The 25,564-nt window shown below is 42.3% G+C and overlaps 1 protein-coding gene across 6 annotated transcripts in view; it reads right to left on the bottom strand.

The window, feature by feature from the left end:
* Positions 1-25,564, bottom strand: part of cacna1ea (calcium channel, voltage-dependent, R type, alpha 1E subunit a) — a 59,094-nt gene that overhangs the window by 4,884 nt on the left and 28,646 nt on the right. For 2 of the 6 annotated variants that reach the window (XM_076880614.1, XM_076880615.1), the window contains 26 exons: positions 24,072-24,141; positions 23,772-23,889; positions 21,920-21,987; positions 21,654-21,745; positions 18,271-19,155; positions 16,946-17,190; positions 16,343-16,454; positions 14,813-14,942; positions 14,282-14,341; positions 13,848-13,954; positions 13,346-13,442; positions 11,175-11,335; positions 10,807-10,944; positions 9,926-10,127; positions 9,488-9,652; positions 8,634-8,744; positions 8,466-8,546; positions 8,198-8,383; positions 8,003-8,094; positions 6,506-6,674; positions 6,258-6,385; positions 2,883-2,979; positions 1,746-1,851; positions 1,547-1,654; positions 1,306-1,406; positions 29-135 (listed from right to left, as the gene is read on the bottom strand). In XM_076880614.1, the coding sequence (XP_076736729.1) occupies positions 29-135; positions 1,306-1,406; positions 1,547-1,654; positions 1,746-1,851; positions 2,883-2,979; positions 6,258-6,385; positions 6,506-6,674; positions 8,003-8,094; positions 8,198-8,383; positions 8,466-8,546; positions 8,634-8,744; positions 9,488-9,652; positions 9,926-10,127; positions 10,807-10,944; positions 11,175-11,335; positions 13,346-13,442; positions 13,848-13,954; positions 14,282-14,341; positions 14,813-14,942; positions 16,343-16,454; positions 16,946-17,190; positions 18,271-19,155; positions 21,654-21,745; positions 21,920-21,987; positions 23,772-23,889; positions 24,072-24,141 (3,936 nt within the window). Of the gene's footprint in view, positions 1-28; positions 136-1,305; positions 1,407-1,546; positions 1,655-1,745; positions 1,852-2,882; positions 2,980-3,721; positions 3,819-6,257; positions 6,386-6,505; positions 6,675-8,002; positions 8,095-8,197; positions 8,384-8,465; positions 8,547-8,633; positions 8,745-9,487; positions 9,653-9,925; positions 10,128-10,806; positions 10,945-11,174; positions 11,336-13,345; positions 13,443-13,847; positions 13,955-14,281; positions 14,342-14,812; positions 14,943-16,342; positions 16,455-16,945; positions 17,191-18,270; positions 19,156-21,653; positions 21,746-21,919; positions 21,988-23,771; positions 23,890-24,071; positions 24,142-25,564 lie in introns of all 6 variants that reach the window. The other 4 variants (XM_076880616.1, XM_076880617.1, XM_004555088.3 and 1 more) reach the window with 3 other exon arrangements.

Below are 25,564 nucleotides of genomic sequence, written 5' to 3'. Positions count from 1 at the left end.
TGGAGGAGATTAAAAGTTTAATATTTACAGAGCAGATCCAGCACTATGCCTTAGGAATGACAGGGATTTGGCGTTGCATAGGATTTCTTGTGGAAGAGAGGAAGCATCCATACGCTGGAACATTGGAGCGTGTTTCTACGAGGAGACAAAGAAACATATGGAAACAGGAACAGGTCACTAGGATAAACATACTAGGGTAAGAAACATGAAAATCAAAGGGCCTCCTAACAACACTGCTTATGATACATATGTCAACTATTTAAACAGCTGTTTTATGTGTTTTTATGCGGCTCAGTGCTGCTTTTAAAGCATTTTTTGAATGTCTGTAGGTTCTCGGTCATTCGGGTCATGATAGTCTTAAGAGCCTGAGTTGAGTTCCAACTGAACTTCTCTTTAGCTTCTTCAAGACATTTCACCTCTGATCCAAGAGGCTTCTTCACTTATAAAAACTGATGAAGAGGCCCAGGCATTTAACCTCTGTAGGGTCGTCCTCATTTACCGTGAGAAGGTGAAAGTTGCAAACGGTCCTCGACAGCTGTGAAGCTGTGGGTATAAGGGACTGATCTTGTGGCCATGTTGGCACGGTCCCTGCGAGTGGTTATGTTTTACGGTTCAGATTTTTGTGAAGCTGTATGCAGAGTGCTGTGATAGCACTGGAGTCTTGACCTGTATGTTTCATTTTAGGCCCTTTGCTGTGAAGCATTTCAGTTTTGGGATGTTACTGGGTTTTGGTTTCTGTGTTTAAAAGATCAAATAATCTCAAACTAGTTTCTCAAACAGGATAAATTCCTTGTACTCAAACGGTCTCCACAATCACTAGATTTCAATCCAGTAGAGCACCTTCACTGTGCTGTGGAACAAGAGATTCACACCAACTGTGCAAGTCCATCATGTCAACATGGACCAGAATCTCTGAGGAATGTTTGCAGCATCTGGAGCTGAAGTGCAACTCACTGCTGGAAAGATGCACCTAATAATAAAGTGACCAGTGAGTGTGTAATGTCTTTGTTGTAACATGTGTTTGCTCTCTTCCTCTGGTTTCCTGCGAGCGTGTGGATGTCTGCTTTGTGCTGAATGTGGACTTTTATTCTGCCTGCCTCACCTCCTGCATTTGGGCCTTTTACTCTGCAAACCACAGCACATGCAATTATATTTCGTCTGATTAAGTTAAGTTTTACTTTAATACTGGGCTTGGAGATGACGCACATTTAAAAATAATAACCCTAAGAGCCTAATTTAATATGTAACTATGGCACATTAACATCAGTGGCGGTTCAGCAAGATGAGCAATTTAAAAAAAAGCACCTGTTCCTCCAGTTGCTGTCGAAGCTTCTTGGCTTTGCTCTGCTTGTAATAGTCCATGATCATCATGGCAGCATAGATCTTACCTATGGTCATGTCACTGGCTGTAAAGGAGAAGGCAGAAAGCAGTGAGATATTATCCACCTCTATCAAACTGAAACTATTTTCCTGAAATAACGCCGGTGATGGCTCGTAGGGTAATGCAATATATTTTTTTACTGGTAAGTCATGATGTTGATTTTACCTTTGTGAATTGGAACCAGTAGGTCCAGCGTCTTCTGAGAGAGATGAGGCCAGATCACACTAATCTCCTTCTGCAGATCCAAATCCATCTGATTCCTATCTTCCCCTCCTTCAGATAAAAAAATGCCCAAAACACAAAATTAGACATAGAAACTGACCCACATTTAAATAAATGCACGGTGTGTCTGTTTCTGTCTAACCTCTGGCTATCTTGACTTCAAGAGCAGTGCGGATGAGGGCCATCAGGGTGGAGGTGAAGTGGACCGTCATGTCATCGTCCACAGGCATGTTCATCAGAACGAGTCTCTGTTGACATCAGCAGAGGTTTCATAGTCAGTCATAATTCACAATACCAGCCGGCAACATGGCACAGTGCAACCTGAGCAACGACGGCTGTGACTGCTTATCGCTACACGAATTCTGATGCAGAGGTACGTGTACTCAAGCTAATTTTCCAAATACTAATTTAGCAAATGTTAAAATCAAAACATTGCAGAGATGAACAGTTACGAAAGCCAAAACATCACATTCATTATAAAAAACAACTTGATATCAGTGTTCCTCATTTAGATATATTTACATATCTAACATGGGGATAATTAACGGGAAACGGTTTCCCTGTAGCTTAGCTTTAAATTTGTTTTAGTTAAATCCACTTTGAATGAGATTACTGTGATCAATACAGGAGGAGAGAAAAGGCAAGCGGATCATTATTTCTTTAAATGAAGACAACATTTGTATTTAATGCCAAAATAAGACAGAAATAAGACAGATAGCCCAAAAAAATATTATTTTACTTGCCCTCTCTTGTCCTTCTATACTTGAAGGTTAAAAAAACAAACACATGCGATGGAGCATGCTTGCAGCTTCACTCAAACAGCATGCATAAAGCGCACAAAACAACGAGGCAACAAGAGGCTGTGGCAGGAGGCACATGCAGACAGGTAGATGGAAGAAACTAAAGTATGAACGCCGTGACATCATCTGACAACAGACGCCGGCAGATCCAGCATGTCGATGTTTAACAACTTTCTCATTTACGTCCCCTCTCTGGCTAAATAATCAACAGCAGTAACAATCTGTCTTTCATCCGTCCGAGTTCTCTGCCAGGATGCAAAGCAAACAGGCAAATCATTACTGTAGCGCCAACCATGCCCCAGTGGACACAAACGCAAACTTAAAACTGCTTTAACAAGCAATACTGCATCATATGATCGACACACACAAAAATGCTTTGCCTTTTTCAGTGTGGGACACACAAAATGATGTTTTACAGAGCTCATCTCTGCTGATTGAAATATGAAGGTGGTGCCTGTTAGTCTTGGTGTTCAGTCTACCTTATATGCCACCTTGGAGGGGCATTTCTTGCCCAGGCCTAGAGGTGGTGACATGTTGGTCAACATCTCATACATGTCAGTGTAATGGATACGACCACTGGGGGCGCCAGGTAGCCATGAAGAATGAGGGAATGACAAAAAAGAGAGGAAAGGGAAGGGAAATGAAGTGGACGATGTTGGAGGTGGAGGAGAAATTGAAAGACGATGGAGGTGTAGGGGAAGTGCAGTCCCAAGGGATGGTGGAGGAAAAAGAGGGGTAAAAAAAAGAGGAACAAGAATAGAGGAGATACAAGAGAAAGGATTATTCCAGGCAATCACACACGAGGAGACTAAAGCAGGTTGTTTTCTTTCTATGCTGCCAACGGGGCATAGAAATCTGGGAAAGGAGAAAACCTTGGACAGGATGAGAAAAGGAATGACAGCCTTGCTGGATCTGGTGTAAATACTAAATACTTACATTGGGCTGTGCTGTGTGGGAGTGGGAAGAATGACAAACACCTTTAAACCAGATCCAAAAGGTAGAAAGACACTGGACTCCCTCAAACTGGTCAATTATTGTATCAAAATGAGACTCGAAGCCTCACAGAGGGGTTTTAGTGTAATTAAAGTGTATCTACTGATTTACAGCTGTGTGGAAATTGAGGAACGTCATGTGCCTTAGTACCCTAAGACTGAATTATTGCCATTCTTTGACCCGATTAACACGCCCCTAACGATCAAGCGGCGGGGAGGGGGGGTCACAGTTGGTGAAGGGAAGGAAAGGCAGGAAAAGAGGAAGTCAGGAAGGATCCAACATCAAAGAGGCAGAGGGGAGGTTTGTTGATATGGGGGAACCAAACCTTGCAAGCCACCCTGTGGGGGCAGTTCTTTCCAAAGCCCAGGGGAGGTGAGATAGTGCGTACAACTTTGTACATCTCCTTATAGTGGATCCTACCACTGGGAAAAACATACAAGTCTTTAGTCACGGTGTAATTACAGACTCATACTATAGTGCACAATAAGGGCCAATGAGGCGCTGTCCTCTAACTCAGCAGTTTTAGAAATTGCAACAATAAATTGGTGGTGAATAAATCACATTAATCGATTCTTAATCGTCTGATTTTTAAATAAAGCAGTAATACTTCCAGCAGACACAGGTCACTCGCACATTTCCCAAGTCCTGAAGAAAGAGAGTTAGTTATTGTTTGCTTTGCTAAACCCACTGTGGTCTGCAGATCGAACATGTAACAGATATCACAGGATGATTATAACAGATATACCAGGATCGATAGGTGGATGGATATTTTGAACATTTTCCACATTTGTAGATGCAGTTGTTTGGAGATGGTTGAACCTCTGTATAATTCTGCCTCTCTGAGATGCCTGTGAAGTCCTCGTAGTCTAAGGAGCTTGGAAAGAAAAGCATCTGGACTTCTTTAGGTTGCTTGAAGATGTTTCACCTCTCATCCGAGAAGCTTCTTCAGCTCTAGGGTCAAATAGTGGACAATGGACCCCCTAAATGATCCTCTACCTAATCACACGAGCCGAGGTGTGGAGACGGGTGTAGGTCACAATCAGCCGAAGTTTCTGCTCGTGTGATAAAGAAGAAGTAAAGAAGTCCAGACACTTTCCTTCCAAGCTCCGCAGACTCTCTGAGATCCCATTTTAGACCCAATAATGTATTTGACCTGTTACTAACTAACCCAGCAATTAGTTGCTAAACATTCCCCCAGCTGTTTCTTTTTAGTAACAGCTGTTTTTGCTCAACGTGCTGCTGTCATAAAATCCAAAATAAGCTCATCATTTTCATTAAATAATCACATTTTATGTGTTTTATTGTAAATAAAATATGGGTATATGAGACTGACAAACCATTGGATTTTGTTATTATTTACATTTCACGCAGCATTTCAGGTTTTGGAATTGGGCTGTGTAATCATAACGTGGATCCTATCCATGAGACGTATCAGACAAAAGATATTCAACCATTAATATCCAAATATGTTTATTGTTCGCACGTTTAAGGTGCAAACAATAAATGTATACGGCCATTCTCTAAGTAGTGCGATTCATGCTTCACATTTCTGCATCATACTTGTGAAGGTTGCAAGTTGCTGCTAATTTGGTGGAGAATTTTTCACCATTTTTTCACGACTGCAGAGAAACTTTCTTCTCCTCTTGTCTAATTAACAAGCATTACCAGTGATAACGGCGTTACTAACGGCGCTACTTTTTTCAGTAACTAGTAATCTAACTAATTACTATTTCTATCGTTACAACGCCGTTACCGTTACCAACAAGAAAATGCGGTCGCGTTACTATTTTTCAACAAACAGACGGTTGAAGCTGTGTTCAGCTTACCGCATGTAAGTAATCTGGGCGCTACAGCTTTTTGGCAAAACACCTGGAGCTCAGGGGGCAAAACAACCACATCAGTGCTGCTGTTTGACTGAGGAAGAGTAAAGTAGTCGTGGTAAGCCAATCACATGACCATTTAAAGACAAAGCAACAAGGTGATATATACCAGTTTATAAATTGTGTTGATAGGCCGCGTAAAACCAGAGTCATGATAAACAATATTTTTATTTTTTCCTCAATAGTTTTGTCACGTTTACTGTCTAAAGACAGCGCAGCGAGACCTCTTATTTTTTTGGAGTGGCACAAATAATTTGTGGCATCTTACTGAAGAACAGCTGATTGTTCTGTTGTTTGCCAAAGTTGTACGCAGGATTTTAAAATTAATAATTTCTATTTGCATTTAAAGTTAAGAAATATGATTCATTAAACATGTTTGTGGTTGTTACAGTAAAAAATATAACTTTCTACTCTGATTTTATGTTTTTTGTCTGATTTTAGATCAATTGCGTTAATACAGTCTGTCAAAATGAGAACATGACTGTAACTTCAGCCACGTGAGGCTGTGCTGAAAAGGATGATACCAAACAAGGCAAAGTAAGTAAGCACTACTGAGTAAGGCAGTTTTTAAAGGTGGAATGTGGAGGGAAAATCAAAAGTAGTTAAAAATGGCCAATTATACCCTGAACCCCAGAGTAAAGCAATAGTTACTTTTCAAGTAATTAATTACTTTTAGAATCTTGTAACTCAGTTACTTTTTTGAAGAAGCAACTAGTAACTATAATTAATTACTTTTTCAAAGTAACTTGCCCAAAGCTGGGCATTACTCTTCACAGGGAATACTCATGAGCGTTACCAGAGAGCACTTGAAATGAAATCTCATTATTCCCTTAAAGTAAAAATATGTGAACGTGCTCTTTTAAAAGTGTCAGAGACCAGTTCATGTATTATATCACAGGTTTCCACATCATGTCATAATCATAATACCACCAGTAGATCAACTTTGTGTGTAAACTGGAGTAAAGACTCAAGGATACTGACCAGGCAGCTCGATCGTACTCCCCCCAGATTCGAACAAACTCATCTAGGTGGTGGGGACCCAGGATGGACGAGTCTCGGGTGAGATATTCAAAATTATCCATGATTACAGCCACAAACAGATTCAGCATCTGAATGGAGAAAGCACAAGCTGCATATAAATGTGCCAAACGTGCTGTGGGAAAAACTATGATTATTCTTGTTGCAAATAAATAAAGGGATGAGCAATGGCCAAGATTTTTTTCTCTTACCAGGAAGGAGCTAAAAAAGATGAATGAAACAAAGTAGAAATAGGCAAAGTCGGAACCACAGCCCCCTTCCGGGTCTGTCGACTCTGATTGGAGCAACGGGTCCGTTTCACACTTCTGTCCTCCCAGACAAGACAACATGATTTCCTGCCACGACTCCCCAGTAGCACTCCTGGATACAAACATTAAACGACACCAGGGGGAAGTAGTTGTCAGGACACAGTCATGCCTGCCATCTGGAGGGTGCAACCAGAGTAAGACTTGCAGCTCCATTTCAGAAACAGCTTTTAGATGCGAGATTTAGTTGTTTAGTGGATAAAACTGAATACTGCAGCCACACGAAGGAAAACACTGGTTAGAGAAAACTGCGACCCTGTCCAATGAACGTGCACGGTAAACTTCTGGACAACCAGCTGATCACCACAACTATCTGCGGATAAAAGCTGAGTGCAGTTAGTGGGCAAGCACAGATTTGTCCTTACTGTAAAGAGGATGCCGTCCTATTTGTTCTGTAATGTGACGGAAATAATGCTAATTTATGCAGTTGTTTCTTTTGCACTGTGTAATGTTTCTAAACGTTGCACTAAATACTTAATAGACTAAAACCTTGACATGTCCTGAATGTATGAGTCAACAACCCAGTTTGCCCATTTTTCATTGATGTTTCTTTTGTTTGCTCATGTTTCCTTTGGTGTCCTAGTTTCCTGTCCCAGCTCTCCTGAGACATTTTTGTGTTTTACTGTAAATAACATATAGATGAGATTTTCATTTGTTCTTATTTACGTTTTACACAGGATTACAGTTTTTTACCTCTGTCTCCCCTGCTGTGTTAGCTCTGTGAAGCTGGCATGTCTCAGTCCTGGACTCCTGGTGTTTTTTACTTCCTGTTTTATTTTGACAGTCGATTGTCCTGTGTGTTATGTTTTGCTTTCCCTTTAGTCTCTTATTAGTATCAGCTGTGTTCCCACCTGTTGCCTGTGTGTCTATTGTCTCAGTTTCCTGTATGCGCCGTGTGGTCCGTGGTTCTTAGTTTCTGCTTATCCAGAATTATTTTGTCTACTCCGGTAGTTCTGCTGCCTCGGAGTTTCTTTCGGAGTTTCTCCTGCACTTGGGTCCTACCTTACCTGCCACACAGTCATCCTTCAAATTTATGCCACATGAGAACAATGTTGAACTCCACCATGAGACATCAACACAACTCAATCACTCAACACTTTCTTCCAGACATCTGTTTACACTAATCTGTCAAAACTCTCAAAGTGTCTGCCAAGCAATTTGATAACGAGGTAAGAAGTTCAGTGCACTTGACTCAGGGTAGCCCCGGGGACACTGGGACAGTAAAGCTCTTCGCTACTGTAATCTCGCGACATAATTCAGACTACAATAGAGAAACTTATTTACTGGAACTGGAGCGCTGTTAACTGAACCCACATTTTTAGATTACATAGCTTCCAATAGTGCATCTATTTTAATCAGGTTGCAGGTACTGAAGTGTCCTACCTGAATAGCAGCATCAGAGCACCAGAGAAGGATTTAAAGTTGTTGTGCTGGTTAATGTGCGTCTCCTCGTTCAACTTAATGTTCCCAAACACCTGATTGACACACACAAACAGGCAAACGAGGACAAACTTACTGTTGCTCTGAAGGATTTATTTCACCATAAAAATACACCTAGGATGCAGGGGAACTTCTCACCTGCATGCCAATGATGGCATAGATGAAGAAGAGCATGGCAATGAGCAGGCAGACGTAGGGCAAAGCCTTAAAGGACTGAACAAAGGTCCACAACAGAATACGGATGGTGTAGCCTTGTCTCAGCAGTTTAATCAGACGGGCTGCTCGGAACAGCTTCAAGAAACTCATGTTGATCGTATCAACAAACTGGCAGAGAGACACAAGATGGGAGAAGTTGAATACTGTGACAGCATATTGAAGCAGAGGAATAGTGCTTTTTGTTTTTTACCTGCAGGTCTACCACGATCTCAGTGATGCTGCCCAAAACGGTGATGAAGTCAAAAATGTTCCACGTGTCTCGAAAGTAGTTCTGTTGAAACAGGAAAGCTGCTCTGAGTCATTTCCAAACACTTGTTGAATTCACTCTAAGGCTTTGCGTGTTTTTGTCTCCTCTCACCAGAAAGCCAAAGGCCAAGATCTTAAGGATGCACTCGACAGAGAAGAGAACAGTGAAAGCCGTGTTCAGGTGCTTCAGCACAGCCTCGTACGCCGGCGGGGCAGAGTAATACTGGAAACGCAAAAGCGGCAACATGTAAATATAAAGTGATCTTTATTATGAGGAGAAGTGGATCGTTTTCCAGCCTGTTCACTGCGCATCAACCTCCTCTCTGATGGGTGTGAACCCTGCACTCTGTAGATCTGCAGGTTGATGGAAGATTCCTACAGACCCATAAATAGTGCCTCTGTCTCTGCACCTCTCATCTGTCGCACTATAAAAGGAGTCATTCCTCTAGGGGCGGCGGCCACAGTTAATGAGGTCATGCAAAATAGCAGCGCACAGACATTATAGATCAATATTTAATACAGGCTGAGTCACTGAGCGCCTGTCTGTCTGAACAACCAGCACAACCCCAGAAGAGGCCAGGTCAGAAAATAAATACTGCAAAAACATCAGCAGATCCAAACGCAAACATCACAGCGCGTTCAGGCGGCGCCGAGAGACGAGCACATCCTTTATTTTACCGCAGAGTGACGCACCTCGGCTTATTTTAAACCCAAAGTGTTAACAGTCGCACTTTCATCACAGAATATGTTGCCGAGAAGTGATGCAAGGTGTGCTTTCCTATCAGCAAATGGATGTGTGGAAAATAACACACCAGACTAAGTCACTGCAGAGAAAGGAAAGACGTGAGGCAGATAATAGCGCTTCTGCTTTCATTTATCACTAATCTAATGCTCTGCTCTCATTAAAAAATGCAAAATTTAATAAGTTCTCTGATTTCTTTCCTGTCGTTTCCTCCTTTTCCTCACCTTCATCATCAGCACGATAGTGTTGAGCGCAATCATGGCCAGGACGGTGTACTCGAACGAAGGCGACACAACGAAATGCCACAAACGGTACTGGAACGTGTGCCGATTCTGCGGCATGTATCGGGTCAGGGGCTTGGCGCTGATGGCAAAGTCTATGCATGCCCTCTGAAATACAGAGAGAACCACAGTTAAAACACGGCAGTAAGCACAAAGAATCAGCTGTGCCGTAAAATAAATGTGAGGAAATTCTGATTAGACAAAAGCAAAAGACTCGCTGACTCTAAGAGAATGAATTGTGTGCTGTATTTTTGATTGATGGGGCTTTTCCATGTCTGATCTTTAACATTATTGACTGCCAAGAAGAGCTGCGAGCAGCATCCTAACTAGCATATTTAATTTCACTAGATTGTACCAATACTGATTCCTGCATGTCATCACCTCATTCTTCTCCAGGCTGCACTCCTCCATCATCTTATCTCCCTGCTCCTGGAAGGTGATGATGATGAGAGCCACAAAAATGTTGACAAAAAAGAACGGGAAGACGACAAAGTAGATGACGTAGAAGATCGACATCTCCATCCTGTTGCCGTGGCTCGGACCTCTGTCCTCTTCTGTCACATCCACAGAGTGCTGCAGAACCCTGGGAAAGCAGCGGTGCAATGCTAAACCAATGCTGATATAGATGCTAATCAAACCATGACCGACAAGAACCAAACAGCCTTCATATCGGTCCTAGGACGGTGTGTGGAGGAAATTTTGAAGAAGCTCCAGCAACGCCTGTAGTGTAAAGAGCGTTTCGTCATCGGTGACGCCCCTGATGAAGGCTGCAGACCAAAATGCTGCTCAAGCAAAAACAACAAAGTCTAGAAGCGCTGCTGGAGCTTCAGCCTTCTTCTCCGTGCCTCCTGGAAGTAGTGAAGTTGTGCCAGAAAGCGTTACTCTGTGCAGGAAACTTTCTCTTTCTGAACATTATTAGATCATGTGTTGCAGCAGCTTTTTCTTCTGAAATTGTTTTTAAGAATTTGTTCGCCAGGATGGAGAGCAAATACCAATTTCCTAAGTGGCTGAGGAAATCATTTCCAGAGGTTTATTTCCTGGCAACTGCCAATTAAGAAGGGCTGGGACAGTGCAAACCCACGAGCCCCGTTTAATCTGTAGCCTGAGATTAAAAAATTGCATCTAATAAATTTCCTTCATGAAAGGTCACACTGGAACCAGAGGACAAGCCAGATGTTAAATTGTTATAAATGCACATAAAATTAAACAAGGCTCCAATGAAAGAAAGCTGAAATTGGCACGAATATCTAAAGTTAACTCACTGAGGCCATCCCTCTCCAGTGGAAACCGTGAAGAGAGTAAGGAGCGCCCAGATGACGTTGTCGTAGTGGAACTCATGCCTCTTCCACTCTCTTCTCTTCACCTCTTTCTTGTCTTTCCCGTAGTCAATATAGTAACCCCTGAAGGAACATACAACCATCGTGGTGAGGTTGTTTTTGTCATTGTCGTCACTGGTCTTGGTTTCCCTTTGCCCCCTGCTTCACCTCCCACCCTCAGCCTCAACTTCAACCACACCCAACTCAACACACAGACGTTCATACCATCACGCTTACACATTCAGGTTTATTAACCGCATTCTCCTCAAGTTACAATTTAATGTATAAAATGTAGAGATATAAGAGAGCATTACTGGCAGTCTTTCTCTGTGTCCTTCGAACTATCGGTGCAGTAGAAAAACTTCCCCTTGAAGAGTTGAACAGCGATGACGGCAAAGATGAACATAAAAAGCTTGTAGACGATTAAGATGTTGAAGACGTTCTTCAGAGACGTCACTACGCAGTCAAACACCGCCTGGAAGAGAGGAACACGGATACTGATCACCCATGGCCAGTCCCCGCTTCTTTATATTTTGCTTCCAGGAAGCCAGACCACCTCGCTATTTTTACAGTGGTGCTGAGCAATACTTCTCCAGGCTTTCTGATGGAGATCTGATCAGTTAGAACGGGTCTCCACGCTTCAGTGCTCACAGTTTGCTGCTCATGCTTTATTACTCTTGTCTGTCTGTTCATTTGGTTTCTGTTCTCTCTGGTTTGCAACAAACAGTTATAAGAAAAACACAGAACAGACCCTCATGTGCAAGGTTCCGTCTAATTCCTCATGTGTCAGAGCAAAAACTCCCTGAGCTCAGGACCACTGTGAGCAGCAGCAGACGTGTGCATGCACTGTGGTCACGCCAGCATCAAATCCATCCAAGTTACATGGTTTATTAAAATAATCAAATTACAGCATTTCTGTTATAGTACTTTTAATTAAGTGCTATAACTCACTTAACAATGAAAAATCTTGTTCAAGACCTGTAGCATGTTGGCACTACTGGAAGTAAAATAAGTTGAATTGCAATTTTGAAAACACACTCAACATGTTTTTATAAAGCTCTGCGTGAAGTTCCTGCTGTGGTCTGGGAGAGAGTCCTGTAACTCTTTGTCTGCAAAATACAGTATATAATGACCAATGTTGGGCAAGCCATTTTGAAAAAGTAATTAATTATAGTTACTAGTTTAAAAAAAGTAACTGAATTTTGCAAACAACAAAGTTATTTGCAGCTATTTATCTAAAAATGCAGTCAATGCGTTTTTTTTAAAATAACTATTTACAGAACAATCAGCTGTTGTGCATCAAATAGGATGCCACACAAATTATTTGTGCCACTCGGAGGAGCCTGATACCTGCAGGCCCGACAGCAGCAGGTGTATCACTCCACCTGTTTTTAACCTGGAGACAGTATTTACATTGTAATCTGCCTTTAGTAGCTTTTTGGCAGCACATTCAGCAGTCACCTCATTGTTCTGACACACACAGCAAAACTGTCTGCTACACAACACACTGACTGTAGACTCCAAGCACGCTAAACGTCACAAATCTCTAACATCTCAAAACTCTCTCTCTTTCGCTCTTCCTAAACAACCAAATGCTGCGTCGCCATGTCATTTTCTGATTGGTTGACATGGGATATTTTTCCACCAATAGGAAAGGGTGGGGTTGTTTTTTTAAACTCACAGGCAGAGCGCTTTCTTCCCGTGGTAAAAAACAACAACGACACTATTCAGAAAAAAAAACACAATAAAAAACATAATGAATAATAACTCTCGTTTTATAAAAGCTGGTATTTAGTTTGAAGTCCACACTTTTCCCGTCAATTGTTCCGTCTGTCCTGCTCACATCGCCACTGGCTGTACGCGTTGTCATTAGCGTGTCTTCACTCCACATCGGCCATGCTGCTTTGCTAGCTAAAACACTGGTGGCGGCACATAAGGACGCTGTCACAGCTGCATAACACTAATGTGAATCGCATTATAAGTCACCGGTCACTTACTGACTCACACTGCAAAACAACACAATGTTACGTATTTATTTTAATTTCAATTGTGGTTGAGCTTTTTTGTGCGCAGCGCAGAGTTCCTGTGCGCAGTGACCGGGTCGCGCGCGCAGGTTTGAAGGACCATTGCATATGTAACCTGTTGTAGTACACAGCTAACGCAGGCATAAACGTTCTCCGTGTTATCGTCGGGTCTTACCACGACGTAACTGTTGTTGGGATTTAGTGCTACATAAATAAAAGTGAACTGACATAACAGGAAACAAAGGAAACTCTAAACCTGAAGCAACGTGCAAGTTCATGCTTGAGCTCTGACATACAAATGTATGTGACTGTCAACATTTTTACCAAATTTAAATTCTGTCTTTTAAATTTTTATTTAATTTGATTTCTCTTTGGTATAAGAGTATATATATTTTTAATGAACTGCCTCATCAAAACCAAAACAGACAAATAAGCCAACTACAGTCAAAAGCATTTCACACCTTTAGTTTAGGAAGCCTCTTGATGGTCTTCAGTGGTCTGAGGACGCGCAACACCCTCAGAGATTTGATGGTTTTGATATCCCGTCCTTTGTTATTTCTGTACAGAAACACACAGCGTGAACATCGTTAATGCCCCATTTTGGCCTCTTCTTCTTTTTCACCTTTAACCCACAACAACATGTCACAACATGTATAACACGTTTTACTAATTTGGCATTCTGCAGAAATTTAAATGACTACATTTAAAGTTAGTATTTTTCATAAGAGAGGACTTTTCTTAGTCTTTTACCCCATCACATTGCTGCTGGTCAATCCCACAGAGGCATCATCCACAGACAGTTAAAGCAGGAGAGAGGGACATTTATAACAACAGTTACAAACCCATAAAGGAAATGGAACAGACTGTGATGCAAAAGATAACTTACAGTTGATTTAGAGACACTTTTGTGTTAAGACATATGATTAGCTCATGAGACTAATAAAAATAAATCACGTGACTGACGTGAGGGCGAAGGCCACCAGCGCTCCCACCACCACGACGAAGTCGAGCATGTTCCACAGGTCTCTGAAGTAGGAGCCATCGTGGAGGAGCAGACCCTGATCAATCATCTGGAGACAGCACAGAGCCAGGCGGCGAGTTAGAGGTGATAATGAGTCAGCGAGGAAAGATTACAGCCCTCAACTTGCTGCAATAAATCCATGTTTGTTACTTCAAGGCTGAAACACAGCAGAGGGTCGTAATTCTAACATAAAACTGGTTACTTCAACTTCTTTGGTAGTCAGATATGTTTTCATAAGAAACCGTTTTTCTGTGTTTGTTCTGTCTGTTGCTGAACTCATCCAGCTAAACCACAGGATGTCTTTGAATTTAAACCCATTAGATACATTTACATGATTCAGCAGCATTTCTTCTGACATTTTTTCATAATAACTCACCTTTATTATCATTTCAAACGTGAAGACTCCAGTGAACACGTAGTCAAAATAGCGCAGAACCTGTAAAGTCACAGCCAGAGACGCTTTAGAAATATCCGAGATGACACACAAAGGGCGCAGAAAACAATTTCACAATGTTTTTTCTTTCATATGCTTCCTGATAGTCGCTTAGCGTGAAAAAGTCCCCTCAAATGACATTAATGCAGCACAGGATTAGCCCCGCTCCTCCAGTGAATAACCAGGCTCAGTGTGTTTCAGACCTCATTTGCCACACTCATCAGATATAATTGCCCCCCCCCATCAAGCGGCCTTTTGCAAAACAGTTTAAGGATTTTTTCCCTTCTGTTCTTAATGATATTTAATCTGCTTACCTGAGGGGAGCTGAGAAACCCACAGTGCTGATAAAGCGTGATCGAACTCGTATCTCAGGATGAGAGTGATTAAAAAAGCAGAAAGACTGGATCCTCCACTGAGACAATCGTGCAACACCTGCCTCAGACAGGTGATTCGTACATTAGTGTGAACACAAACCTTATTCCAGTGCGACGAGGTGGCTACAGGGTCCTCAGCAGCCAGTGCGATACTACTAGCAGCAATGACCAGAAGGATGGACATCTCAAAGTACCTGAGGTTCACCACATAATGACACGCTCGACGCACACTGGAGAGAGCAGAGTGGAGACCACGTAAGGCACAGGCAAAGAAGAAGACTAAACGTTTAGCCACAGTTTATACACTAATATGAAAGGATTACAAATTCATATGAAAATGGAGAATTTAAAAAAAATCTACATTTTGTTTTCTTTTTTGTTCATTTCAAACAAATATCCCATTCGGTTCCAACTTCTCCTCATGTCACCAAGCTGTGCTGTTTCAGACTGAAAAGCAACTAAATAAAAGATAAATTAAGAGGATTTAGAGTCATGACACATCCGAGAAACATTTCTGTTGAGTGCCTGATCATCTTTATCAGAACACAAGAGTGAGAGCTGCAGCTTCTTCCTCAGTTTGCTGTCTGCGACATCTCACAGCTAGAAAACTTCGCTCTGAAAGGCGTCTCTGAAGAAATGTTTCTGACTGTCATTTCATGACGATGCATAACACGTCACAGAGCTGATCTCAGTAAATGCCACAGGTTTGCCACAGGTATTAAAGGGTGACACACTGCAGAGCGTTGTGTTAGCAACAGTTGCACAGGAATATTTACAGACAGCATTTTGTGTTGTTGCATTTTAAGATGATCTCATATTAAATATTGAAGTTAAGTGGCACAGGTAACGAAACAAACAGCTAAGTGGATTTAACCCTTTAAAGCCTGAACCACGAAATAATTTAGAGAAAATGTTAAATTGCATAAATGATTTTAAATGTTTATCATATTGTTGGCCTTTTTGCAATTTTTAGTTTTGCTTATTTTGCTTTTTGTCCGAAAAAACAAAACAAAACATAACACAGAAATCTCAAAAATGTACTAAAACTCATGAATCAAACACTTTGACTTTAAAGGGTTAAATCCAAGTGTGTCGCTACATTTGACTGGACCACCAGTTTTTGCAAAATGTCATGAATTATTCTACTCATGCTACGCTGACAGCAATCATGTGTTTTTCACATTCACAGCCTGAATGCATGAATATTCTGCAGCTGTTAGCTGTTTAATTTAATGGATTGTTTGCTTTTAAAGACTGAAACCTCAAAAACAAACCCCTTGATCTTCATTTAAGACTGAGAAAATGCCAGATTTATAAAACCACTGACACTTAAAGCCATATTAAACTACTTATTTCTCCATTTAATTATTGGCTTTTGGGTTTACAAGGTGCACTTGAATGCACCGTTAATTTAACAGAGTATTTTGAGAGTTAGCTGCTTGAAACCCAATGGGTTCAAGCCCAGATAATCCAGGCATTACTTACTGTGAGGTTGTCTGGCAACTAGAGGAGACTCTGAAACACGAGAGTGCAATTGACCTTCTAATCAAACTCTCTGCAGTCCTACTGCACTATTATTCCCCGTCACACAGACATGATACAATAGTCCATGTAAGAGACAGCAACTTACGGGTTGTCAGGTTTGAAGATGAACATACTGTCTGGGATCACAGAGTTGGCCGGCTTCGTCTCTTCTGATTCCTCCTTCTCTGACTTACACTGTTCAGGGTCCTTACTGTTGACTGCAGGAGGTCAGGAGAAGGAGATTCTGTTTTTATCACAGTCTGCCCACTAGGACAGCATTAGCCTCAGAAAGCCAACCTAAACACTGAAAGTTTTCTGTGGCGACTTTTAACCAGAAAAGAGAGGTGATGAAGTCTAGCAGCGGTAAGCCGTGAACTGTGGGGCCCGGCTTAGGTGATGACATGACTCACTGTTTCCTAGAATGCGTTATCTCTGGAGGCTACAATGTAAATTAAGTGTGATAGATATGAGATCAAGCACGTCCCTATAACTGCATCCTTACTCAGAGCTTTACTAGAACATTTCAAAAATGCTTTTTTGAGTTTATAATAGCTGCAGATCATCCACCTGTGAGAATGGAAACCAGTCCCACGTAAACGATCACTGATGAGCTTTCAGACGAGGCTGCAAATACGAGCAGCCTCGTCACAAGCCATTAGAGAAAACAAGAAATTACCTGAAAATCACAAATCTACATTTGGTCCATTACCTTTGATTGTGGAGAGCTCGAGAGATGACTGCACATTGGGCACTTCGACGATCACGCTGGAGCTCAGCTGAGATTTATCCCGTTCCTGCTGCATCTCTGTTTCTTCTTTGTTGTCCTCTGGGACAGCAGGCGCAGGCGGCTCCGAAGGCTGAGGAGGTTCTTCTTGCTTCTGGGGACACTGATCACCAGTGTGGCTCTGGTTATCTGCTGGAGCGCTGTCCCCTTCTGCACTCTTATCACTCGGTCTGGAGATGGAGAGAGGAACACGTTACTGGACAGATGTGAGCAGCAGCTGTCCTGCTGTGACACGCTCGCAGCAGGACAGCTGCTGCTGGGTGGCGAATCTATCGACTCCAAAGCTGGAGAAGAAATAAAAGTTTGAGTATAAAAGACATAAGAAGAGATTAGAGTAGTACAGTTCAGTCACTGGTCACACAAATGAGAGTTTTACAAATGAAGACTTAAAGGAAACATACTGAGATCAATTAAAAGAGCAGTTTAAAGCCAAGTGTGAAATGTTGACCTCGGTCCTTTCAACATCTCTGACGTGGCATGAAATGACCAAAAACCATGACAGATTAGATCGTCTCTTGCATCTTGTTTGCCAGATCGTTTGTCAGCTCTGCTGACATGGATGGAGAATAGGGAGATAATTTTATGTACAGGTGCCAATGAATGGTTGATGAAAGGACCTTAAGCTGTGGCATGCTAGTTCAAACAACTGCAAATCCACACACACTTCGGTCAATGATTCCTCGCAGAAACGTTAGATTTATCTTTTGAAAACTAATATTAGATTAAATTAGGTTTGAATTTCATTAAAATGGTCAAAGGTGCATGAACGAAAAAAGCTATTAATTTGTTATCTTAATGATAATAATAATGGATACTTTATTGATCCCCATGGGGAAATTACTTGTTTTTCTCTGCATTTGACCCATTCACTCAGTGAAGCAGTAGGCAGCCCACTAAGCAGTGTGTAGGGACGGTACCTTGCTCAGGGGTACCTCAGGGTAGCCGTTAAGTGGATTCGAACCGCCGACCTTCCGATCATGGGGCGACCACTTTACCTACTGAGCTATCCCTGCCCCTTATTTAATATCTTATTAGAAGTTGTGTTTTTTCTCCATTGTACAACATGTTGCTACACTTTTTCCAAGTCACATAATTAAGTATTGGGATTAAAATGTGATCTCCTGGGATGTATCCAACCTGGGCCCTCTGCTGGGATGGCATTCTCCCTTTCCATTTCTTCACTCCATTGCCCTTAAACTTTATCTGCCAAATAACCTCAGCTACTAAAACGACTTGTTTGTGTGTCTCACCTGCTCTCCTCATGCTTGGAGACGTCTCCTTCTTTGTTTTTAGAGTCTTCTGCTTTCCCAGGGTTACTCTTCTTGTCCCCGACGACAGAGCAGCTCGCCGCCTGGCCTCCGTTTGCAGGAGAAGACCCCTGACTTCTGGTCCTGGTCTGATGGTCATAGTGATACAAGTCCTTACTGCCCCTGTTTCCACCACCACCTCCCATGTCTGGAGTCAGTGCCTCCCCATTATCTGGAGGTCTGAACTTCTTTACTGCCCTGTGTTGACGCTCACCATTCAATCTGGGGCTGTGACGCTCACTGACGTGTTTGTGACTCTGATTAACATCCAGGTTTTTGCTCTGAGGGATGGGCACTGAATCAGGCGCCTCTGGTATGTTCCTGAACACAGAATCAGTGGGATCCGCTGATTCTGGCTCCACTGATTCGGGTATGTCACCAGACAGAGCTGCATCCAGTGGTACATCCACAGATATGGAGGAGCCTGAAGGCTGGGTCTTGGCTGGGGAGGCTAGGGGATCTGTCAGATGCTTTATACTCCCTGACGGTGTTTGCACGGCCTTGCGGTGCAGCGAAAGTGGACGTACGTGAGCCTGGCTCGAGGCAGGAGGACCGTCTTTCTCTTCGGTGGGGCTACTGAACAGGATCTCTCGGCTGGACATCTGGCGGTGTCTCCGCAGCTGGCTGGTCCTCTGCTCCCACACTGACATGGTCATCCTCTTTCCTCTCTCTCTCCTGGACATGAAAGAGTTAGAGGGGTTGAGTGGTGGGGGTGGGCGGCCCTCCCTGACACTGCCATGGGCCTCCTCCAGGGAGCAGGCATAGGTAGGCCTGCTGCGGTGAATGGCTCGTTTCCTGTACAGATAGGGCCGCCTCCTGCGGCTTCCCCTGGAAAAAGGAAAACGAGGTACGATGTCAGCATACGTAGACAGAAAGCATTAAGCAGGTTTAAAATAAGGTTTCTTTAAGCTTTCGTGCTGAAATGGTTTTATTTTAGCGTCGTAATGTATAGATCTAAGTCTGTCATGGGTGATTTGATTTGATTGAAACTTCATTTTTTAATTTTTGATTTATGAAATGTACGTTTGCAGTCAAAACATGTACATCACATTAACATCACAGCACACCGCAAGTGCTTGGGGTTGATGTTCGAGTGATTTACCAGTTACAAAGAGAAACTTCATCCAACATGAAGCAACTTTTTTGTTTTTCGATGAAGATGTTGGGTGAAAAAATAAGCCAGGAATTGTCGTGCGACTTGAAAAACAAAAATGCTAAGATGCAAAATGATGTCAGTGGAATAAGTCTTAGAAAGAAATGTAGCTTCAAATGATGCTGGAGAGTCGGAAGGTACAGGACAGAGCACGGACAGAACACCACACAGGATGAGTCTATGAGTGAGAGATTCAGAGAGTTGAACAGACAGCGTTACTTACTGGAGCGTGGACTCTTGTGTGATCCGTGTTATCAATGAGCGATTGGTTGAAAACAAGACATTAGTGCTTTGTAAGCAGAGACAAAACAGGCCAGGAGACACACAGCAAACTGGCGCCGCACACAAAGACGCGGCCGTGAAAACAACTATCCAGGCTGTTCGTGCCATTTACCAGCTGCTGTGAATTTATTATTCATAGCTGGAGGGAAGAAACTATTTTCTGAATTCTGCACACATAAATAAAATGAAATATTAATGCCACATTTATTCCCACATTGCTTTGAAAAAAATATTCTGAATGAGATTAAAGGGATTCCAGATGCTTTGGTGTGTGTCTCCGCTGGAGCCAAGCAGCACATTGACAAACAAGATGGTAACAGTATCAGAAACAATTAAACAACATTAATAAACATTAAAACAATAAGCACAACATAGATAAAAAAGACATCTTGAGTAGACTGAAATGTTACACATTCTGAGCTACGGTATGAGGACAGGTAGAAAACACAGAGATGGGCTCCGTCAGCAGACAAAGAGTACATTTCCAGACACCCTTTGAACAAAACCAGCACATTGGGATGCAGCTCTGAACACGACTGCCACTTCAGAGCACTCACAGATTAGCATTCATGCTAGTAGAGCTAACGGGGGAATTCGAGTGCCGAGCTTCTAAATATTAGCTTGAAAATACTGAGGAGTGTTTGAGAGCGGGATTAAAGACTTCCCGCTGAAAGAAAAACTGAGCACACACCAAAATGTTCCATTCTGGGTGAGTGTGCGTGCATATCTTTCTGTTTTTCTTTGATCATGCTGACCAGAAGCATGCGTTTCCCAAGATGAGACAATAATCAACCTCCGACGTGCAGCGTCTTGCACTTTAACTTAGGAAATGCTGCCATGCAAAAACTTTCTTCGGGGCTAGCAGGGGCAGGCACTGCTACAGTTTCACTGCTGACATCAGAGATGAGACCCGAAACCCTTAAAGTTCAAAGTGTCCTCTGTCAAGTTGACCCTCCCAGTCTGCTCTACGGGCTCTGATAAGAACCCGGACCCTCGTCTGGTTCAAGTGAAGTTAATACTCAGCAATTTTCTTCTGTTTTGTTTTAATCTTTGTTTTCTTCATCCAGAACCTTTAACAAAAAGGGCAAGGTCTCAAGAATGAAAGACAGAGACAGAATAAATAAAGTAATTTATGTTAATATTCTGTGTTCCCATAGAGTCTTCTTCATGCCCATGCAACAAACCGCTTGGTTCTCAATACACAGCGTGCGTACAGAGCAGGAGGTCCCCACCTGTGTTCATGCACATGCACTTCCACCAACTATGTCAAAGCAATGTTCAATCAGTTCCCAAGGACAAAAAACAAAAGCATCTATTCTGAAAGCTGGAGACCTGGACACTGAGAAAATAAGGTCACATCATTTTATTAATAACATTTTCCAGTGAAAACATCTGCTTTGCAGAGGCACAGGCGTGTATTACTGTAACGGACACACCACCCTTAATTTGGATCCTAAGTACTCCTGTTTCCATAACAACTATGTCAGCACCTCCCACCCCAGAGTGGAGCCAGTAACCATGGAGACATAGACTTCAATTAGGAGCAAATTACAGAGCAGCGGTCAGGCAGAGGATAGATAGCAGACCTTTCAGTGGACACGTACCAATAAGTCTGGAGTGGGACAGCACCTAGAACCGATTCACTCGACAACCTCTAAGTGATGTTTAACGTTTACGAGCCAGCACTGAGAGACACTCGATTTAGTCATCGTTTGTACTGACGGCACATCTGACTGTTCTACATTCTGTAGTTTTACTAGTAAGCCAAAATCTATTGCACCACATGGAAGACTAGACACACTTCTTGGCTGAAGAAGGGAACAAGAGGGAGGACGAGATATAGAGAGGGAGGAGAGAAGGTCAGGCAGGAGAGGCTGCATACAGCACTTACTCTGAGGACATGAAGGAGGACAATGGTCCAACCTCCTTCGCCTTCTGCAGAGCATGCTTCTGGTTGAACGCTGCCTCTGCTTCCTCTTCATCCTGATCAAAAGAAGAGAAGATGAAGAGGAAATGAACAGCTGTAACATCTGTAATTGTAAATAATGGAATAAAATCAGACAGCGAAAAAGAAAGAGGGGAGCTTTTTAAAACTACTCAGCATTAATAAAGAGAGCTGGATTAAATGAGGCTTTTTTGTTATTCATGTTTTATTACCTTTGTTAGCTCTTGTGCATTGGCAAGGTTATCCACAGCAATGGCCAAGAAGACATTAAGCAAAGTGTCTGGTTACACCTGTGTTAAGGACTAACAGATGAACTCTTTGTTAAGAGACAGATGCACCACAGTACTGCAGACTGAAATCATAAAAACCACGTTGCACCTGTGCAACAGCACTGTGACAGCGACATTGTGTCCTTGTTCAAAAATGTTCAAGGTCTGACAACAATGACCATCAATGAGGGATGACTGTTGGCACCAGATGGGTTGGTTGGATGATTTTACAAGTTGCTGATCTACTGAGATTTTCCTCCACAAACATCTCTAAGGGTTTACAGAGAATGGTCCCAAAAAATAAAAGACCTGAAATTATGCAGCGAGCAGCAGTTATCTGGAAAAAATGCCTTCTTACAGTAATACCAGTGGTCAGAGGACAATGGCCAGATTGCTTTGTGCAGTTACTCAAATAAGCACTTGCTCCAACCAAATGGCCTGTATTTATATAGCGCTTTACTAGTCCCTAACGACCCCAAAGCGCTTTACACATCCAGTCATCCACCCATTCACACACACATTCACACACTGGTGATGGCAGCTACATTGTAGCCACAGCCACCCTGGGGCGCACTGACAGAGGCGAGGCTGCCGGACACTGGCGTCACCGGGCCCTCTGACCACCACCAGTGCACTTACCAGATGCACCAAGGTAAGTGCATCTGTGAACACACAGCATTGAACACTGAAACAGATGGGCTACAACAGCAAAAACCACGCCAGATGCCACTTCTGTCAGTTAAAAGCAGGAAATTGAGGCTACAATTTAGCATTGGCTCCCAAAACTGGACAACAGAAAATTGGAAAAACATTTCCTGGTTTGATGAGTCTTGATTTCTGCTGAGACATTTGGATGGTGGGGACAAAACACAAACAACATTAAAGCATGGATGGATCCTTCCTTCTGTTAGTGGCTCAGGAAGGTGATGCAATGGTATGGTGGATATTTTCTTTATTAGTACCAACTGAGCATCATTTAACACCAACCTTAGTATTGCTGCTAACCACCTCTTTACACAGTGTACCCATCTACTGGAGGCTGATTCCAGTAGGTTAATGCACCATGTCACAAAGCTCAAATCATCTCAAACTGGTTTCTTGAACATTAAAATGAGCCCAAATGACCTCCACAGTTCTAAGATCTCGATCCTTTTGGGGTATGGTGGGACAGTTTTGCATTATGGATGTGCTACCAATAAATCTGCAACAACTGTGTGGCGCTATCATGTCAATACGGGGCAAAATCTCCTCTTTCTATCACCTTGTTGAATCCATGTCACAAATAAGACAAATAAGTTTTGAAGGCAAAAGGGGCAAACCAGCACTCGAAAGGAGTTCCAAATGAAAGATCCAGTGAGTGTAGGTTTGGTTGAGACCAAATGATGTATATAGTTCTTTATGTATATAATAGTTCTTTACTTTTAATCACTTTCTAGTTAGCTGTAGGTAGTTTTTGTCCATTTGGTAAAAGAGAAATTTCCAAAAACGTAAAAAGCTTCCTCCTCCTATAGACAAAGGACAACTAGAAGGAGTTCATGAAGGACATCGAGCAGACGGTCAATATTATTGATCTGTCTGCTTCACATGTCTGTTTGTATACAGTGTCTTCCACTCTCTTAATTGGAATTCAAGAATCTAACACAAATCGATATGTTAAGCTTTACAAATGAGATCAAACGGGAGAGTGAACAATGGAAAAAATGGCTACAATTTCAGGTGCAATTAAGAAACATTAGAATAAACCTGTGTTACATAATAACAGCAGGCTGTCTGTTATTTTTAGCATGAAGGATACAGTTTCCAAAAAGGGTGAGAACTATAAAGTAGACAGAAGACCACATGCCAGACTTTACTCCACCTTGGGAGCGAATACCGTTGTACATCACCTCGTTCCAGTCCTCTCCGGTAAGGATCTGTGAAAACACACCCACAGCAGCACACAGCCATGCAGAGCTTTGCTGGTGAATCACCTCTAGGTCCACATTTATCAAAATGTATACTTAAAAGTAAATTTCCTATACATTTTGATTAATAGTAATAAACAAATGTGTAAAAGCTGTGTTGAAAGTAGAAACTGGCAGGTTCATTTGCAGACCTGAAAGACGGTCATGATAGCTGCAGGGAAAGTGTCAAAGTTTGTCGGAGTGTAGTCTTCAAAGATGAACCTGTAAAAAATAAGTGACATTTACAATCAAGTACTCTGATACTGATACATTTATCCCCATGTCTGCCCAAATTTTAATTTGGACCTTTGGGATGTTACATTACTATTAGACCAGGGCTGCCCAATCCCAGTCCTCGAGAGCTACTATCCTGCAGCTTTTAGATGCATCCCTACTCCAACACAGCTGAATCAAATGGTTTGATTACCTCTTCAGCATGCCATCATGTTTGGCAAAGGCCTGATAACAAGCCATTCATTTGATTCGGGTGTGTGGGAACAAGGATGCATCTAAAAGCAGGACGGTAGCTCTCGAGGACCGGGATTGGGCACCCCTGTATTAGATCATTGTGTGAAACTGTGAGACAATCAGTGAATAATTCTCCCACTAAACCTTCCCTCACCCCGCCCCTCCCTGAGCCTGGTCTGCTGGAGGTTTCTTCCTGTTAAAAGGGAGTTCTTCCCTCCCGCTGTCGCCAAGTGCTTGCTCACAGGGGGTTGTCTCCCTATTGGAGTTTTCTCAGAATTATTGTTTACCTTTCAATATAAAACCCCTCTGGGTGGCTGGTTTTATGATTTGGTGCAAAAACAAAACAAAAACCGGAATTAAACTGTCCTTAATTTTGACAGGATGTTTGAGCCAAATTTAAAGAAATTTCCATAACAGCTGCCTGTGCAGAGGCATAAAAATCTGTCTACAAATGACAATCCAACGTATGACAGTCTGGCTAACAGACTTTTATGTTTTTGTCTTCTCAGTTTTAATTCTAGAGGCCAGTTCATCACAAGGACATGCTCGTCTACCTCAGCCAGCTCTTCATGAGGAAAAAGCTTGTGGCAAAGGGCCTTTGACTCAGGGGGAAACCAGAAACAATAGCTGTGTGTGTGTGTGTGTGTGTGTGTGTGTGTGTGTGTGTGTGTGTGTGTGTGTGTGTGTGTGTGTGTGTGTATGTGTGTGTGTGTGTGTGTGTGTCAAATGTGAGTCTTAAATCTCTACTGAGCTCACACAGTGTCTTGGTATAATAAAAACAACTGAACAGGAGCATCTATTGCATTTATTGTCTTCTCAGTTCAGTAAATAAGGATCTACTACACCATGAAGTCTGCTTCATCCTTATTATTATGTTTGTGAACGTGAATTTACTTGAATTGAATTACTATAAAATGTGAATTTTACTTAAAGAGGTTCTATTCTCATTTTCAACTCCATATCTTTGTTCTTGAGCTCGGGCACAGCTGCTTTGCATGATTCACTGCTCAAAAATGATCCTTGTTATCTTCTGATGGGACATGACGCAGCCGGTCTGCTGATCCACAGCCTGAAGCAAGCTATTCTACTTCCTCTCCCTTAAGCCATCTTTCGTCTCATTGGCCGCCCCTCACAAACAAGGTTTCAACAGCAGACGATTGAAATGGCTATGACGTCA

Source organism: Maylandia zebra, linkage group LG23, assembly GCF_041146795.1.
Source record: "Maylandia zebra isolate NMK-2024a linkage group LG23, Mzebra_GT3a, whole genome shotgun sequence".
Classification (NCBI taxonomy): Eukaryota; Metazoa; Chordata; class Actinopteri; order Cichliformes; family Cichlidae; genus Maylandia; species Maylandia zebra.
Note: the sequence above shows the minus strand (reverse complement) of the source record. Positions and strands in the feature narration are given on the sequence as shown.